At 29.3% G+C, this 20098-nt stretch overlaps 2 protein-coding genes across 2 annotated transcripts in view; one reads left to right on the top strand and one right to left on the bottom strand.

Moving 5' to 3' along the window:
• Positions 1 to 1342, top strand: part of LOC111621315 — a 10323-nt gene extending 8981 nt beyond the window's left edge. The window contains exons 15-17 of the mRNA XM_023363400.1: positions 840 to 923; positions 989 to 1090; positions 1164 to 1342. Coding sequence (XP_023219168.1) covers positions 840 to 923; positions 989 to 1090; positions 1164 to 1230 — 253 coding nt within the window. The 3' untranslated portion in view covers positions 1231 to 1342. The remainder of the gene's footprint in view (positions 1 to 839; positions 924 to 988; positions 1091 to 1163) is intronic.
• A 2061-nt stretch (positions 1343 to 3403) lies between these two features.
• Positions 3404 to 20098, bottom strand: part of LOC111621316 (U3 small nucleolar RNA-interacting protein 2-like) — a 40501-nt gene continuing 23806 nt past the window's right edge. Inside the window, exons 5-15 of the mRNA XM_023363401.1 lie at positions 17388 to 17455; positions 17208 to 17249; positions 17002 to 17128; positions 15182 to 15306; positions 13954 to 14046; positions 13778 to 13878; positions 5854 to 5988; positions 5136 to 5198; positions 4923 to 5062; positions 4455 to 4528; positions 3404 to 3562 (exon numbers count right to left, since the gene is read on the bottom strand). Of these exons, the coding sequence (XP_023219169.1) occupies positions 3419 to 3562; positions 4455 to 4528; positions 4923 to 5062; positions 5136 to 5198; positions 5854 to 5988; positions 13778 to 13878; positions 13954 to 14046; positions 15182 to 15306; positions 17002 to 17128; positions 17208 to 17249; positions 17388 to 17455 (1112 nt within the window). The 3' untranslated portion in view covers positions 3404 to 3418. The remainder of the gene's footprint in view (positions 3563 to 4454; positions 4529 to 4922; positions 5063 to 5135; positions 5199 to 5853; positions 5989 to 13777; positions 13879 to 13953; positions 14047 to 15181; positions 15307 to 17001; positions 17129 to 17207; positions 17250 to 17387; positions 17456 to 20098) is intronic.

The following is a 20098-nucleotide window of genomic DNA, read 5'->3' as shown; positions in this document are numbered from 1 at the left end:
AAAAATTATTTTTTTATTTTGTACAAACAAAATAAATTTATTGAAAAATATAAAAACAATAAAAAATTATACGTCAGATGTTAATTTAGTATCAAAAACGTAAAATATTTGAGTAGCCCGAGAAATAGCCGAAGATTGCAGCGCCACAGCACTAGCGAAAATTTAAATTTGCCGACTGGAATGCTTTCGGATAACCAGCTTTCGGATAAACGACGCTCTACTGTATTTTCTTTCCACTCAAAAATAAAATATGAATAAAGGTTTACGGCTTTGTGAAACTTTTTTTTGAGTTTATGCCGTTGAAATAAATAAATAATAAAAAAATTAAAACATTTGTCGGTTTTGTTTACACGTTTATTGGGCCGCATGCGGCCCGCGGGTTGGACACCCCTGTCCTAGATCTTTCGGTTAAATGACATCATTAGGTATACTACAACAGATCCATATTCCGGTATACCTAATATGCCAAGATTTGTCGAGATATGTGAAAATCAAGTTTAGGACATTGTAAAAAAGAAAATTTCTGAATTCTACAATGCAGTAGTTGACCCAAAAACAGCTATTGGACTTCTTTATATTGACTATTGGAAGTTTTTAAAGAAGATGAACATGAAAGTAAAGTTAAAATTCATTTATTTAAAGGAAGGTACAAATAACTTGTAATTAGCATTCATAGGGACTTTGTGGCTTCTCTCTAATATTGACCATAGGACTTGTTAGATATTCAAAATATAAACTTTTGATAATTGATTCATCTACTTTTATATTTTCATTTTTTATTTCAATTCTGTTTAATTAACTTAATATATATATGTGAATAATTATGTAACACTTCATAGCTTGAAGAGCACTCCTGCATCTTTAAAGTCAGACTTCAAATTAAATATGAAGCCAACCCAAATCATTCGTATTGACAATACAAAGTAAGAAAAAATTTCTCAGCAAAAAATAAATTATCTAAATAATAATTATATTTTGTATATTATAGTTATGCTTCCCCACATGAATGTGATCACATAAAACGACCTACTGGAGGACCACATACGATTATTGATCCAGATATGAAAGGACAAAAGTTACCTGAAATTCGGTAAAACAGTTATCTTAATATTTAAAATAATGATCAATTATTTCTAAAACTAATGTCAAAAAATTATGTTTAGAGATGAATTAATTTATGCTGAAAAATACAGAGAAAAAGTACTTAAAATTTCACAAAAAACATCTTAAGATTGAAATTGTTTGAAAGTATAAAGAAAAATTAAATTAATGAACATACCAACAAAATTCAAATTTATCTTTTTAAAAATGGAAGAATTGAACACATTTATCTAATTTTGAATCATGGTTATCAAAGAAATCACAAAATTTAAAATAAAATATTTTTATTTTGTTCTTTCCAATTATTTTTAATGCATTAAACCATATAAAAATATGCAGACCTAATATAAAATATAATTTTGATTACATTGAATTGGATTAGATTTGATAGATGAAGGAAAACAACACTGGGCACTCTGCCAAGAGGGGTTTGCCTTCTGGGAGGACTTTCAATGGGAAAATGACCCATATTTAGGTGTTAGACAAGTGAAAAAAACCCAGGAAACTCTACGTATGCAGTCCATTGGTCGGATAGGAACCTGCAATCAGTATTCAGTGCTGTTATTCACTCATCACTGGTGGGCTGTTCTTTTTTATGGTAACTGAAAATTCACATCTAGCACAATTCAAATAAAAATCCAGTATCAAATATATTAAGCTAAAATATATATAATCATCCTCCCTTTAGCTCCAGTAGGCTAAATCGTTCCTTGGAATCACACGTTCTGAACAAAACGTTATCCAGGACTGTATTTCATTATATTCTAAATGGTAAAAATTCTAATTAATTGTAAAGTAAATCAAAAATCTCTAACAAAACTAAAACAATAAAATTCTATATAAAAAACATTGTGCCAAGTTTTACTTGGCATATGTAATATAGATAAAAATTTGCTTCCAAGTGCCAAGCTCAGCTTTTACCAAATAAAAATTCCTAAGGAAAATTTTAACTGTCGTTTAAATTATCAAAAGTTTTTACTTGACAAAATTTTTTTTACATCTCGGATGTCCTTATTTGGATATTAATTGTATTATTATATGACATAAGACGATGACATACAATTCGGTCAGTACTCAGTGACTGCTGACCGAACAAACGACATACAATTACTAGACCCCAAATCAGATAAAAATTAACTTAGAAACTAGGTGCCGCCATGAAATTCTAAAGCAAAAAGTGCATATGCTGTGGACAAATTGTTGCATGGTAGCTATTTCTGACATAATTGTGTGGCTTTCCTGTTATGCTCCTGTGACAATCCCTGCACACTCAAATCTAAATAAATAGCAATTAACTTCACAGCAATTCTATGGCAAGGTATAAAAAAAGGATCCTATATCATGTTTTACCGGCAGCAGTAACATGACCCTTATAGAAATTTCTATAAGGCATCCTATAGTTTCTTGATTTGTTCTAAGAAAATAACTTGCAATTTCAAGAGCTTATTGAATGTGTTATTCACATGCACTGCAATGAGTTGAAGACCTTGGATTCATGTGGTGAGGCTACGGTCTGAATGGTCCAATGGCCAATGTGGTTATGACGTCAGCCTACCTGTGGGAGGCCTGGAATTGAATGTGTTAAGGGAATTAATATGATTTACCAAACTAAGTCAGTGTTCCTAATCTTGGTTTCAATCATATTCAGTAATCACTCAGATTTCAGTGTTACAGTTTGCACCATACGAATGTATGAGTTAGTGTATTGACATGTATGATGATTGAAGTCTAAGAAGAATGATGTTTTCCCAGGTACAAACTGTTTCCCTTAAATTTAGTTATTTTGGCAGAAAAAATGGCGGTTTTTTGAAAGGGAAATTGGGCTTGTGGTGTTTTCTTTGACATGTTACCTCTATTTATTTCATTGGTTAATATGGAGTGTATAGCTATTCGCTCTTACTCCGAAAGACGAGAGATTGAATGTCAGACAACTGGAGAGCTGACCTTATAGAAGACGGCTGGAAGAAACACAAAGGGAGATAGAATGCCTTCCGGAAGGACTTTAGAGGAAGCTGGCCCCCACTTGGGTGTTATCTGCAAAGAGGAAACCCTGAAAAACTCCTGCTGTCAGCCTTGTCCGATCAAGGCGTGAACCCACAACCAAATGCCAGTGTTTAGGGTCTGGTCACCGCCACTATGAGCAAAGATGGAGTCCACTTGGCCACTGGTGGGCCGACATGTTACCTGCATATCTAGAAGAATATAAAACATCATGATGCTAGTTTAATAACAAAACTTTTAAATTTTTGAAGCTGATTTTCAAAAAACTGGTTGTTGTTATAATGTAATAATCAGGACACATTAGAGGATATATAATTTAAAGTCTTTTTAATTTTATTACTACAACAACATTTTTTGCATTTTTTAATCTCCACCATCTGCCCAATCTGTGTTCTTGTCCTATGCCTGCAACTAAATAGTCACCAGATGGCATAAATTTAATATCGTTAATAAATCCAACCTGAAATAGAAAATATTCAACAATTATTTTGAAGAACAGAATTTTATCTATACTTTAAAATTTAAGTTTATGGCCCTTAAAGAAACTGATCTATTAATTGTTAATGATCAAACTAACACATCAGTACAAATTAAATAAAACAAGAAAAAAATTTAATGACTAAAGGCTTCTTTAAGAACTATTAAATTTTGAACATTTTCATTATAAAATTTTAGTTTCTGACAGCAAAAAATGCTGAGATTAACATTAGAGATGGATGATGAATAATTTATCTTGAAACAGCACAATGGTAATACTGGTACATAAACACTTCATGTGGCTGTGATGTTGAAAAATCCTAACCAAAATATTGGAAAAATAAAGGTATATTAGTGTCTTAAGGCAGAACAGTCCTATTTCTTTTTGAAATATTTTATAAGACTATTTTAGACTCCACTATTACCAAGATCTAATATTTCTTAAGAATGTTAATGCCAAATTTTCACCATGCAGGACAGAAAAACTAGCACTATACAGATGGGCAACTAGGGAAATCTTGCAGTTACAATTGACATTTAATTTATGCTGTACTACTCTGGAATACCAGCTGAAAACAGATCATGAGATCATAGTGATACCATCATCACTAAGACTGGAATCTCAGTGTCTCCAATAATATCATTAGTTTTTAACTCAGCCATATTATAACTTTTTAAAATTTATAATAATCCTTTATCTAATGCTTTTCATCTAGTTTCAGATTACACAAATTAGGATTAAAACAATTTCCATTTCCTTGTATTACAAGTGTGTCTATATTCCTTATATTATTTTGAGTTTAATAACTTACTTATTTGTTCTAATTATAATAACAGTTATCTTGATATTACAAAAATTTTTATTATAATCTTACCAATGGTATTTCATGTAAAGGAGTTAAAACTTTATCTTCCCATTTCCATAACCTTAATTTTCCATCTTGTGAACCTAGAGAGATATTTTGATAAATATATTACTTAATAAAATAAATAAATATCAGGTATATTAATTGTTAGCATTTTTTTATCTTTATATGCTGTAACTTTTAAATTTTTTGATATGATTGCACAGATTGATTGATAAAGGTCTCAATGTAATGTATTGAAATTAATTTTGATTATATTAACTAAAATTCTTTTAGGCTTTTAATCATACATACACTGAATAAACAATTTTTTAATTTATGGAATATAATGAAATAAGCATTAACTATTAAATGATTGATAAAGAATGTGTATGCTATAAATTTTAATTAAATTTTATTGGATTATACTTTATGAATGTAATAATTACTAGATTGAGATTAGTTAATGACCATAAGAGTATTTATAATAAAAATTACCTGAAGCAGCAATATCAGTATTCTGCAAAGCAGTCAGTGAAGTAATCCAATTGGGCTCTCCATTTATTTCATTTACTCCATGAGCTTTAGAAATTACATTTAATGGCTTTTTCTTTTGTATACCCCAAACAGCAATAGAACTATAAAATAAAACATAATCAATACATCTAATATTTAGTAGAAAAAATAAATTAAAATAATTTTTTAACTAACCCATTGTCACTTCCTGAAAGAAAATGTTGATCATTTATCAAACAACATCTTTCTATTGAAGACCTAGAATGTATAATATTAACTATATCTTAATTTCAAATCATAATTTTGAAAAAAATATGCAATCATGACTTGTTATACCATAACTGCTGGTGAAAAAATTTAACTAATATCTCATTTATAAACAAAAGTATTTAATTATAATTAACTGTAATAAATACTATGTCTCACTGTAATATGGTTGTTGTTTATTCAATTTCTATATATAATGTCTCTTTAATTCAAAAAAACAAGTTTGGTAGACAAAAAGACATTATATATAGAAAAAGAAAAACTGTTAGCAGTTGTTTATTTTTATAAAATATATACTTCTTATTGTTTACTATTAACTTACCCATCTCCTTGGAAAACTAATTGTGATTCCTCTACAATTTTCCAANTTGAATTATATTTACAAAATTAATAAATTCGATTAAATGTAATGAAATTTTAGACTTTTAATAATATTATTCATACATAAAAATAAAATTAATCACGATAATGCTTATCTCATTTAAATACTTCTAACTTTATGGTACAGGAAGTGTAATATGATACATGTGTAGCATATGATGTTACAGAAATATTTTCAATTACTTTTTTTTTCTAATTAAAAATGTATCTTTTATACGTTTATTTTTATAAAATATATACTTCTTATTGTTTACTATTAACTTACCCATCTCCTTGGAAAACTAATTGTGATTCCTCTACAATTTTCCAAATTCTTAATGTGTTATCTCTCCCTCCAGATGTAAGTGCTCTTTCCTGCATTGTTGCATCAACTCCAGTTATAACATCTTGGTGACCAAATCTAATTAAGAAAAAACCCACACTTTCAATTAAATTCTTATACATACCTTTAATAAATAATAATTGTTTCATGATGTAGACATATTTTCAGTTAAAATATTTTATAAACATAATATCAATAGTAAATGACAATCTAAAAATAAAATAAACCTTTTATATGATAATCACTTTATTTTGCAAAAGCTTGTACTTAAGCCTAATGAATTGTTTTTTCTTTTTTTGATAGTAATCATGGCTACTGTATCGTTAAAAATTATTATTTTATTTTGCACAAACAAAATAAATATATTGAATATAAAAACAAAAAAAAATTATATTTCAAAAGTTTGTTTTAATATAAAAATTATGATGCATAGCAACATCTAGTATCAAAAACGTACCAATACTGTAATGGGATATATTGGGTTTAACCCTGTGGGTCAAAGGTCTCAACCTCAACATATGTCGGGAATAACATAGATGAGGTTAAAATATTTATAAGTTAAAATTCAGTCGAAATACTTGTCTCTTTCTTGAAAATTGGATAGTCCCAGTCTAACTCTAGTAACATTAACATTATTAGTATAAGGGAGATGGCAAAATTTATTTTAAAGGAAGTGAACTTTGTGTGTTTCTTTAATAACCTTATTTAGTAAAGAAGGAGATGCCATTGCCCAGATTGGTAAGCAATAGTCTATTAAGGATTGAAAGTTTGTAAAAAGTGTTGTAGAACAGTTTTTGATTATATGCGTTTATAAAAGCGCATAAGATTGCAGATTGCAATAGATTTTGCTGTTTTTTCTATATGATCTTTAAAAGTTAATTTACTGTCAAAAATGATTCCCAGATTACTAAATGAAGTTACATAATTTAGGATATGATTAGAGATCTGCCACTTCCACATTTTTATAACTATAATCAGAGAGAAACACGTCATGCAGTTTTACAAATATTGATTTTTAAATTTACTTTACTAAAAGCCAAAGAAAGAATTTTAAGGTCAGTTTATAAAATGTTTGGATTCTGATTTAGAAGTTTTATGTCATTGGCATAACCTATAACTTTAGAATTAATATTGTTGAAGAGATTGTTAATATATGCAGAGAAAATAGATTGCTCAAAATTGAACCTTGTGGAATGCCACTAATGGGAAAAATCTAGAAATTCAAAATTGTTTAGGTTTATCTTGCATAGTTTTGATAGAAAGTAGTTGTTTATCCAAGCTAATAAAACAGGGTTAATATCAAAATATTCATAGAGGACATGAAGAAGTATGTTAGTTAGAATGGAATCAAAAGGTTGTGAAATGTCAAGATAAATGATATAGATAGTTTTCTATTTTCTAAGATGGTGAAAAGTGTTTCAAGTAGGTTAGTGTTAATTGAATGACGGCAAATACCTCCGTGCTGAATAGGATATAATTTTAGAAGTTATTGGTGTATATATTTTCTGGGTATTTACTAGAAAATATATACACCAATAACATATTTCAAATAATTTTAGTATTGTTGGAGTTAGGGTAATAGGTCTGAAAGAGTTAGTATCTTTTTTGCTGATAACTTTTATAGAAGAAGAATGCCTTTGCTTTGGGATAAAATTATATTGGAGTAATCCGGAAAAGAGCTTGGACAATATGACGTGTGTAGAAGATTGTAATTTGGATAGAAAAATGGCAGGTATGTGATCCGGACTAAAATTAGGCAGTTTCAATTTGCCGATAGCATCTTTGACTTCTAGAAATGATAAACTGAAATGGTTGTTAAAATTATTATATGAAAGAGAAGAAAATTCAGCTTCAGGTAAAACATGAAAAAATCTAGCTTTAATATTAACATATACCTGATGTCATATATCATGTCATCAGGTATATGTTGTGTTTTCTTGGGTATTTTACAGGAGAACTTGGAAAGAATTCCCAAAAGGTATGGGGGTTCAGAGGCAAAATTAGAATTGACATTTGTAAAGTAATTTTCAAAGGAAACTTGGCATTCTTTCTAAAATTGTTTTTGAAGTATATGGTGTAAATAAAGGTCACGAGGGTTTCCACCTGGCCCATTGTTTTCTGGCTGCATTTCTCAACTTTTTTAAGTGATTAGTAAACCAATTATGAGGGGAAATATCAATTGAATGATATTGAAGGAATTTATGTATGATGGAATAAAAAATGTCATATATCTGATCTGTAATGGCTTGTATGATAATGACAGCCATATAGTCAGACTGGAAACCTTGTGCAGGGCTGGGAGTAAGATTACAATTCAAAGTAAAAGCTAAATCTAAAAAAGTTCACTAATCAAAATACGCATAATGTTTTTGTGAACATATAAATTTGGAGTTAAAAAAAACTTTTTAAGTGAAAAGGACAAATTCATATTATCAAGCTGTAAGAAACAAAGTTGATTTAAAAATCAGCTTCTTTTCCATAAACTTCTTTTTTGTATTATTATTTGCTTAATTATGATTGTGTTTATTGAGGATTTTTGGCAAAATACCAAATAATTATTCAGATGTTACTGCTGCTGAATATTAAATATTCTTGCTTTTTCTGACGATTAAATATTGAATATTGAATATCAGTTGATTTAATGTATTTGGAACTGCCTGAAACAAAAGGCTTAGTACATATATTTCAATAGCACTCCTTTAAAAACTGATTGCTTAAATTTAAAAATTTAATTTCAGCATTTTATTTTATAAATAAGAAAATAATTGTTCAAAAGTATCTTAAAGTACTTGATTTATTAATATAAAAGTAAATAATAATGGGTCTGATACAATGAAACTAATTTTTCAACAGCAATATTAGTAAGTAGCATTCTTAAATTACCTTGTTTTGTCTTATTTGCAATCATGATAACACAAGAAACCCTTACTACTTTAAATAGTATGTTGCCAAATTCTTTCAAATACTGTGTGAAGAAGCAATTGACAATATTTTCACAAAACTTTTGAATAAAATTATGATGAAAGTTTTGTGTATATTGTATGCTTTAGTATAATTGTTACCGCTAAAGCTCGAAATCCGTTAATGTGTACATTACCTAGCTAATCTGCAGATTAACTAGGGTGATCCGTTAAAGCTGCAAAAATTATTCAATTTCTCAAATTACCTAGGTAATTTGCAGAGTATCTAGGTAATCTGCACATTAACGGCTTCCGTATCGTTAAAGTTCAAAAGTTTGTTTCTTTCACTTCCTTTCCCCACTCCTTCTTTTTACGTAGATAAATTTAAATCCTAGAATGCAAGCAAGCACCGAATTGGTGAGTAAAATCAAGAAAAGATTCTTCGCAAACCTCTTTAGCGAAGATTTAAAATATAATACGTAGTGTTTTAATAACAAACCAAAGTATGATTCCATAATTGAAGATGTAAAGCAAATAAAAGTTTCCAAGAAGAAAGAATCATCTCGAGATTATCAAATAATTCAAAGGTGTGATGTGTTGACTGTACGAGGCTGTGAAAAACTCATTGAGCCGTTGTCAGATGCGCGAGAAAGGTTTGAAAAAGTTTGTCCATGCCGGAGAATTGTTTGACATTCGATAAAAACTGAAGAAGACCTTGAAAAATTAGAAGATTCACAAGAGACTGTGATTATGAGATCACAGTCAAATCTTACTCAAGAGGACATTCCGTTATCCCCCGCTTCTACAGAATCACCTATAGAAATACAAGAATTTACCGATAGTAATCTTAAACTGCCTTCTATACCGTTGATTGATGATGCAGTCACGAAGAATATTCAGTTACCCTGCACCTCCAAGGAATCGCCTCTGCAAGTTGAAGAAGTCATCACTGAGTTACTCTCAACTTCAGCAGAATCGCCATCACAGTTTCGTACGGAGCCTGTAAAGAGCACTATACAAGACATAGTCTGTATTGTTTGCTCAAAAGCAGCATCAAGTGCTCACAAGTGTAAATCGTGTAATATGTTTGTTCACGCAGTTTGTGGTGAAGTAGATCCTAAAGAGGAAGGGTATGGTAAGAATGTATTGTGCATCATCTGTAAAAAGAATATGGATCAGAAAATACAGCGTGATGAAGCCAAGAAATGTTTAGAAAAGCAAGCAAAGAAAATGTTAGCAGTTTCTAATGCAAAGCACCCAAACGTCGATGAAGGTTTCGCTGTGAGAATTAAAGTACCCGAAGAAGACAGAGCAAAAACTGATGCACGTTCAATTTTAGCTGTGGTTCTTAGTAAAACAGAGGATGGCTTTTATAAACTTGATACTAAAACAGGTATTTTAAAACAATTGTATGCAAAATCTGAATTCAGTGTTTGCAAAGAGAGATTTTTAACGAAAGAAGATGGATGTCCCTGCTGTAGAAATATCTTTACGTCAAACAGCAATAAAACAATCCCTTGGTACTGGGCAGGGTTTCAGAAAATGTGACTGCAAATCTAAATGTACCACAAATAGGCGTGCTTGTCGCAAAAACCAATTGCTACGTAATTCAAAGTGTCACCAATCTTTAGATTGCACTAATAAGTAAGTACAATTTTATCATATGTTTTGCAAATTCATTTCCCTAATTGTAGTAATATTTTAAACCGTTTGATTTTTGTATTAAAGTTTTTTTAATTGATTGATGATTGATTCAATCAACTAATTTGTTGATTGTATTAACTTGATTCTTTAGATATTGAAAATTAAATAAATAACATTATGTTAATTTAAGCGTACAGAAACGTTGCTGTTGTTCCAGCAAAAATCTTATTTTCACTTTACCGAGTGCCTAGTAGGTAATTTGCAGATTACCTAGATAATCTGAACATTACCTAGGTAATTTGAGAAATGGAATAATTTTCGCAGCTTTAACGGATCACCCTAGTTAATCTGCAGATTAGCTAGGTAATGCGCACATTAACGGATTTCGAGCTTTAGCGGTAACATATATATAAATTGGGATATCTTCACGTCTATTATTTACGCAAATTATTCCAACTAGAAAGAACTATTCCAGGCTATGCTCTACGGCACGAAGTAAATCGGATTTGGTTCTTCCCTTTCGTATTGAAACGCATAATAAAATTTTATTACAGAATTAAATTTAAAAAACGATAACACTATAATATATCTACATCAACAAAATATTAATCAAAGTAAAAATCGGAAATTTAAACAACTATGGCGAAACAAGCTAAATCAAATTCTAAATACTTTTGGCGCATCGGAGTTATTATTTAAAGATAATATTAATGATTGGAAATTCGGCCTTTCACTTTTAATGAACTCTGCAATTTCGCAAGCAATAAACAAAGATCAAAATTCATTATATCAAAGTATTTATCATCCATGGTATATCGATTTATTACAAATTCCGCCCTTACAATCTTATATGTCACAGCCAGTTAGTCTAAATGTTAAGCGATTAATAATTCAACTCTGTTTAAATAAATATTCTTTTGTTATTAATAATATTTATATTGACCTAACAAGATCCTATTGCCCTTTATGTAATTCTGAAGAATTCTCACGATATCATCTAATTCATAATTGTCAAGAACTATCTAGACTGCGCGACTATTATAAAATATCTAAAATATGTAATTCTAATTCACCACTCGACTTCAAACTAAGTTTAAGTAATCTCAGCAAAACGAACTTATACAAAATTTATAATTATTTTGTTAAAATATCTGTAAAATACCATTCGGCAAATCAAAACTAATGTTCGTTTTTGTATTCGTTGCCTTGTTAATATAGATGGATTATTATGTATGTAATCACAAATCGATGTCTATGGTAATTATGACTTATTTTTGTATCTTTGTACCCTAAATTTGCTAAATTGTAATCGTTTTTAATCATTTGTACTATTCCCCCGTAACAGAGAAATTGTTCTCTATTTGTTAATACCGATTTGTATTGCATTATATTGTAATACAGTAGAGCGTCGTTCATCCGAATCAATTGGGGTTGTTCGGATAACCGATTATGTGCAAAAAATACATTAACCTAACCCATGTTGAAATTTTTCTCTGCTGCGTATCGCTTCGCGTTGGATTTTCGTCGATGTTAAACCTAATGTAAACTTTTTAAAATAATAATCGTGGCTATTGTATTGTTAAAAATTATTTCTTTATTTTTTACAAACAAAATAAATATATTGAAAATATATAAAAACAAAAACAAATTATACTTTAGAAGTTAATCTAGTATCAAAAATGTTCAATTCAGCACCACACAGTCATCAGAAAAACACCACACAAAAGTGCCAGTGCTGCCAGCTAAAACACACATATTAACAAAAAAAATATTGGAGTAGTCAAAGATTGCAGCGCCACAGCACTAGCGAAAATTTAAATTTGCTGACTGGAAATCTTTCAGATAAACGACGCTCTACTGTACTTTCATTTCTGTTTGTTCAATGAATAGTAAAATAGAAAAAGAAACTGTATGCATTTACTTAGCATACAAGTACAATGCTACATTTGTATATTATTATTGTGTTGGGTTTGGTGGGTTATATCTTGTTGACACTGGTTGCTATGTACTATGCTGGACCAGTCAAGGCATACAACCAAAACAAACAAAAAAAAAAATAAAATGTGTCAGTGTGTGTGTGTATTCAGGAATATTCTAACAATATGACTTGTATTCAATATAGTGGCCTTTTGTAGTGTGATGTGTGTTCCTGTTTAACTGTAATGTTTCCAGGCTTTTGTGTAGTGTGTGTGGTATGACACTTGTAGAGGAGAGAACAACAGGCACAATAAGCACCCTATCTATCCCCCACAGATGCCTTATTTCCTGGATAAGTTCTGTGTACTTGCAATGAAAAAGGTTCGCCATCCCTGACTTAGGCAATCTGCTTAGGAGAATGCCTTCCAGGAGGTTTTTTAAAGGGTAACTGGTTCCTATTCAGGCGTTATAGTTATGGAGAAAACCTGGAAAAACTCCACATGGCCAGCTTGTCCTGACAAGGTGCAAACCCATGGCCAAACTCCCAGTACTCAGAGAATTGAACTGCTTGGCCACTGATGGGCCTTTTCCCCACAGATATCACTGGCATAAATGACCTTACCAGGAGCAGATGCTCCAGCTGGTATAGCTCTGTGGTTCATTAGAATTACTGAGCTCTCTCACCATAGCAAAGATGGTGACTGGTAAGAAAGTTATTATTACTGATACAATATATTCTGAATGTTGCATATTTTTTAACATCGACAAAAATTCAACATGGTGACCACAGGCAACAGAGAAGAATTTCAACATGGGATAGGTTAGGTTAGGTGTCAAACAATTTCTGGCTCATATTGAAAGTTCTTCTCAAATAACTAGATCTCAGTCATGTTTATCATTAAGTCACAGATCCTTTTTTTTTTAATTGAACCATCAATCATATGTTATCCATCGAACATCACCTTCATCATAACTTCATAAAATATAAACATCTTTGTCAATGCTTTTTATATAATGTATGATTCTTAACTGCTCTTTTCATGTGTATATTTCTTTTTAAAATATTTTAATCTGTTTTTCTTTTTTGTTATTCTTGATTGTATCTTGGGGTATATTATGTTATTTGGAGGATGGAAATCTTTTGTCAACTGGCAGTTCCAATAATATGTAAAATAAAATAAATAAAAACTGTTGAAAATCCAGATGCCAAAAGTCTCAATTCAGTCACCGAAAAATGGATACTAATTTACATGTATATTTGAAAATCTGGGTTTGGTCTGGACCCAATCAGCCCAGATTTTCAACACTTCACTGTACCTGAATTATATATTCAATTTTAAACAAGGGTAAATAGATTATTATATACTATAAAAAATGCTTTATATACCTAAAATTTTTGCACTCACAATGTTTCTATATAAGTCATTTCATCTAAATTCCAAAGTTTCACAGACCTATCAAATGAAGTGCTAATTAATTGATGAGTTCCTTTTTGAAAAACAAGACCCTGAAAAATATAATGTTATGTAACAAAAAGTAATAAATTAAGCATTAAAGAAAAAAAAACAAAGAATTAACATACCGAGATAGCATCTTTGTGTCCTTTAAATGTGTGAAGTTTCTCCATTGTTTCAACATTCCAAATATGAATTAAATTATTTCTGCCTCCTGAAGCCTACAAAATTTATAAAGTTTAATAATAATTATAATTAAATAAATAAATTATTTAATGTCATATAATTATTCAATTTCCTCATCAAACTATATCTAGAAATAAACATTCCTAAATTTCAAAAATTTTTTTGATTAATGCTACATAGACAATTAAGTGCCATTTACCTAAATTCCAGTTACCAAATTATGTGTTACTCATTTGAAGTCAATACATAATTTATAACATTTTACAGTCAAAGCAGATTTTATTAGTTAAGAAGTCAACATAATACTATGGTAAAAAAACATTTTTTACCATAGTTCTTGAGGTTTCTCAATTTTGATATCAGATCATTCAAAATCCATTTGAACACTTAAAAAAGATGTTTAAATTACCTGGAATTAAGCTTTAGAATATTTAATGTTAATTTTTTGGAATAATTTATATAACTGAGGAAGTGAGGCCTAAAAGCACTTGGATTGTAAATATTTAAATACTGAACTATTAACAACTTAAAATTTAAAAATTTTTTGCAGATTTCTGAAAATACATTAATAAAACCAAATTTGCATATAAATCATATAAATATCATAATGTTGATGTATAAATGACCAAAGTGATTAAAGGCTTCAGCCTACTGCTCTGGGAACCCAGAATCAAATCTGGGCAGCCACAGAAATTTTTCAGGGTGTGGTCTATCCCTTACCACCCAGCCTTATTTGTGGACCTGATGGGCATGGAAAAAGACTTTGTAGTGCCCACAGGATGGAAAGAACAAAATAAATAAAATTATAACATTTAACATTGGAAAAATAATTTGTTTTCAACATAATTATAGGTTATAGAGATAATTAGTGTAATTAAATATAAACCAGATTTTAATGTAATTTTTTGAATAAAAATAAAATAAATCAACAAGCAAAAATTATTGTGACATCATCACAATGCTGGGCTTCAATTTTTAATTATATTCTTAATTTAAAATATATCTTATGATCTCGATCTCAAATTAGTAGTGTCTTGCCCCTGTACATAAAATACAGTTCATATTATATTTATTTACATAATATGAACTTTTCATACTGAAATAATTAAAAAATTATTTTAAAAATAAATTTTCTATTTTAGAGAAAATGATTTGCATTGGAATACATACCAAATATTTACTATCTGAAGAGACAGCAAGACAAAGAACATGATCAGTATGTCCTACATGTTGTTCTTCTGTTCCTTTTCTTCCTCCATGAATTGTCTTTAAACGCTTTCCTGTTTGAAGACACCCTACAGTAGAAATAGTTATATATAATTTATGTGAAATATTTTATTCATAAATTAACAGACACTGCAATAACCTAATAAACCAGCAACAAAATTATAAACAAAGTGTGAATATTTTCACCAGTGTTAAACAGGCATCTTCAGGCAACAAACTGTTGAGAAAACACTGGGGATTGATGAACACATGTGTAGGGGGAAGGTGCTTATGATGTAAAAAGAGGGAGAGGCAAAAGAGAGTTTATATTTCATAGAAATACCTGCACGTCAATGTCATGATAGTTTATGGGCGAGTTATGGCAGGTGGCCCTGTAAATTTCCACTTGTTCTAGATGTTTAAGGACATGTGGTTTAGATTCATTATATAAGAGGTGCATCTCGTGGAATGTTTTTGCCCATGTTAAACAGGAGAAAACATTCACACTTTGTTTATAATTTTGTTGCTGGTTTGTTAGGTTATTGCAGAGTTTATTAATTTCTAGTTTTAATGAATTGTAAAGTAGCAGTTTTTAAATTATATACATACAGTGAACAAAAAAAAATTCATCAATTAACTGACATTATGTGCACTAAATTAAAAATATATTTCAAAATCAATCTTATAACATTTTCAATAACAATCCTCATTCTTCATCCTTTGCCTTATGTTGGCAGGTCCTATTTGTGAGTTAGGCCTATTTATAAACAGATGACAGATATCAAAATGATGTCTATTTATAAATATGTTTGTTTTGATTGGCTGTATAGCCCATTAAGGCTATACAGCCAATCTGGAATCTTATGTTAGATAATCAATTGAATAATAGTAACAACAAACTTCATTTCAATAAATATTGAAAAAGGCAAATCATAATATATATATAATAGGAAAAATTGGACTTCACTCATAATAAGTTTAATGACATTTGTATCAATCTAATAAGCTACAAATTTCTTTTGATTTCTAAATATGTCGGAATACTTAAAACAATCTCATCACCTGAGCTTACTCTAATAAAAAAAAAAAACATTATTTTAACTTTACTTAAACTACATTAACATACCTTAATATATAATTTCTTGCAAGGATAAAGATAACACAAAGATAATATTTATTAGTCTTACAAGATAACATTACACAAAAGTTAATCATTTATTCAATCAAATTTTCTTTCATGCTTATAATTTATAAAAAGAATCCCCAATTCAACAAAAATAATCTGATGTTCTTTTTAATTTTCTTTGAAGTCTTCAAAGAAAAATTTTTAATTTACATTTTTTACTGCATTCTGTATTTTTTTTTGTTTGTTATTGTGATTTTACATAGAACAAAGGAATTTAAAAATGTATAATATAAACAACATGCATAAAAATATACAAAAGTTGATACTGTGGTGTAAAATATGATAGATTAAAATTTTTTAGTTGCATGAATCATACATTTTTTTCAGAAACATTTTCAAATTACATGTAAATTGAATATTGTAAAACAAAATTAAGAATTATGTCATTTAATTTAATTAGTTCAAAAAGACATTATGTTTTATACATTTATGAAATTTTCATGAATTTTTCCAGTGTTATGTTTTCTTATATGGACATATGAGCACCACTACAATTTAAATGATAAGCTCTTAAAAGAATTACTAAATAATTTTACAATTATAAAATTTTATATTATAACTATGAATAATCAATAGTAAAAGCTTTATAATGACATACATTTTATTATAGAGCAATCTTTAGAACCACTAAAAATATATTTCTGATTTGATGTTACTGCTAAACAAGTCACAGGTAGTTTATGTCCTTTCATGATATGGATAATTTCAGATTCAGTGAAGTCATACTTTAAATAAAATAAATGGATGAGTTAATTATCATTTTAATAAATCAGTAGTAGTAAAAACTAATCATAAAGTCTATACTTTGTCTGCAATCTTCTCTTGTAATCGTCCTGCCTGTTTCAACTATAAAATAAGTTTTTACTTAGAATAGGTATATATTTATATATAATTTTAATTTTAAAAATCAAAGTGTTAAATAAATATATATATTTACTATTACGTTAAGACAGAATGAAATGAAAATTATTAATTCATATTTACCACATCCTTCCTTAACCGATGTGAGACAATATCTTCATCAATATCATCTTTATCTGCTTTTGCTGCTTCTGAACATTACAAATATTTGTAAATTAATAATTTTGATAAATTTAATTGTTTCAATAATAAGAGGTAAGTAATATTTAGTTGTTATTTTTATGTTTATCTCCTTGTAAAGTATGATTGAGATTCATATTAATAAAGTTTTATTGATTATTAAAACAATAAAAAAAAGTAATAAAAATAAAAGGTGTTATAACTCAAAGTTGACAAACAATATACAAGGTCTGTTCAAAAAATAACCAAACTTTATTTTTTTTTATTTTTATTCTACAAGTTACAAATTACTGATCCTTGTCACCTTGAACTTATTCCCCTCCCCTATTCACACAGTCATCCCAGCAGTGTTTCTACATTGCAAAACAGTCCTGGTAAGCTTGTTTCAGACTGTCCTTCAATGCTTTTGATGAATTTGTTAACGTTGTCAATTGTGTCAAAATGGCATCCTTTCAGCACTGATTTTAATTTTGGAAATAAGAAATTATTGTAAGGAGCCAGTTCTGGTGAGTAGGGATGCTGGAGACAATAGTCATTTGATTTTTGGCATAAAACTGGCAAATTGACAAAGCTGAGTGAGCAGGTGTGTTGTCATGGTGAAGAAACCATGAGTTGTCTCACCACAACTTTGCTGTCTTTTTGCAAATTTTTTCATACAGTTGTTTAAAAACACCTGTGTAGTACTGATGTCTGACTGTTTGATCTTGAGGCAAAAATTCAAAATGCACAACTCTGATTTTCTGAACGTGAGTGTTATCAGTTGAGGTTGAAGGTTTTCCTGGATAAGGGTCATCTTCAACTAATTGACAACCACTTTTGAATCAGGTAAACCATTTGTAACACTGCGTACGACATAGAGCATCACCTTCATAAGCTTGATTCAAAAGTTGAAATGTTTCCATAACAGCTTTCCCCAGTTTCACGCCAAACTTCATGTTGCATCATTGTTTCCATAAATCACACATTACAAAAATTGCCACAAACACTGAAACACCTTTCACTCAAAAACAATAATGCAGGAATGTAACGAGATATCAACAATCCGAAAAAAGCAGCTTACTAAGTAGGTTATTGCAAAAATAGTGCTTTCAACTTCACAACACTAGGACACTCTGTTTTTGCCCAATTCAAAAAGTTAAGTTATTTTTTTAACAGATCTTATATATCAAGAGTAATCAAAATCAATAATATTGCAAAATTAATCCAAATACTTCTTTATAAACTAGTTTAAGAAAAATAAATTTTTCTTTATTTCTAAGCTCTTCCTATTTNGAATTGGTTAAAATTTTTAAATTAAAAAATCTTTACTTTGCCATATTCTATATATTTTTTTTTATTTTTTATATATTATTACTGAGCTTAAAGTTTTATGAGCAACTATAAACTTTTCTAATTTCATAATGAATTGATTAATTTCTCCAATAGTTAGTAAGTTTAGTTTGCCTGATTCATATGATGTTTACTTGTATATACAAAGAGGAGCACTTTTTGTGATCTACATATACATTTTTGTATGTCTCTAAAAATTACTATTGAAATAAAAAAGCATTGGAAGACAAGGGAAAAAAGTGACTTATAGTTTGTTTGAAGTTCAGTAGTAAAATTTTTTTAAGTTGTCATCTGTTTTCAAAGGGGTTGTAGCAGCCATTTCTATTCTGTTCAGAAAAGCTGGAAGCATTTGACAATCAACAAAGTCATTTACTTTCTATAAAAAAAGAACTCAAGGTGACTTATTTCATTGCATTGAAATGATGCAAACTATAACATCATGGATTAGACAAAGAACCTCAGAATCCTTCATTGATAGCATGTATAAAATTGCTTTATATTGGAGAAAATAAATTGAACTACAAGGAAATTATGTAGAGAAATACAATAGATATACTGATCTGTAGCTAAAATGTTGTACAGTAGAGCGTCGTTTATCCGAATCAATTGGGGACTGGGGTTGTTCGGATAACTGATTATGTACGAAAAAATATATTAACATATCCCATGTTGAAATATTTCTCCGTTGCGTGTTACTTCGTGTTGAATTTTCGTCAATGTTAAGCCTAATGTAAACTTTTTAAAATAATAATCGTGGCTATTGTATCATTAAAAATTATTTCTTTATTTTTTACAAACAAAATAAATATATTGAAAATATATAAAAACAAAAACAAATTATACTTTAGAAGTTAATCTAGTATCAAAAATGTTCAATTCAGCACCACACAGTCATCAGAAAAACACCACACAAAAGTGCCAGTGCTGCCAGCTAAAACACACATATTAACAAAAAAAATATTGGAGTAGTCAAAGATTGCAGCGCCACAGCACTAGCGAAAATTTAAATTTGCTGACTGGAAATCTTTCAGATAAACGACGCTCTACTGTACTTTCATTTCTGTTTGTTCAATGAATAGTAAAATAGAAAAAGAAACTGTATGCATTTACTTAGCATACAAGTACAATGCTACATTTGTATATTATTATTGTGTTGGGTTTGGTGGGTTATATCTTGTTGACACTGGTTGCTATGTACTATGCTGGACCAGTCAAGGCATACAACCAAAACAAACAAAAAAAAAATAAAATGTGTCAGTGTGTGTGTGTATTCAGGAATTACTAACAATATGACATGTATTCAATATAGTGGCTTTGAGGTGAGG

The sequence above is a fragment of the Centruroides sculpturatus genome, unplaced genomic scaffold (assembly GCF_000671375.1).
Source record: "Centruroides sculpturatus isolate CEXI.00-Female unplaced genomic scaffold, Cexi_2.0 scaffold98, whole genome shotgun sequence".
NCBI classification, from domain to species: domain Eukaryota; kingdom Metazoa; phylum Arthropoda; class Arachnida; order Scorpiones; family Buthidae; genus Centruroides; species Centruroides sculpturatus.
This window is presented reverse-complemented; position numbering and strand designations above follow the sequence as displayed.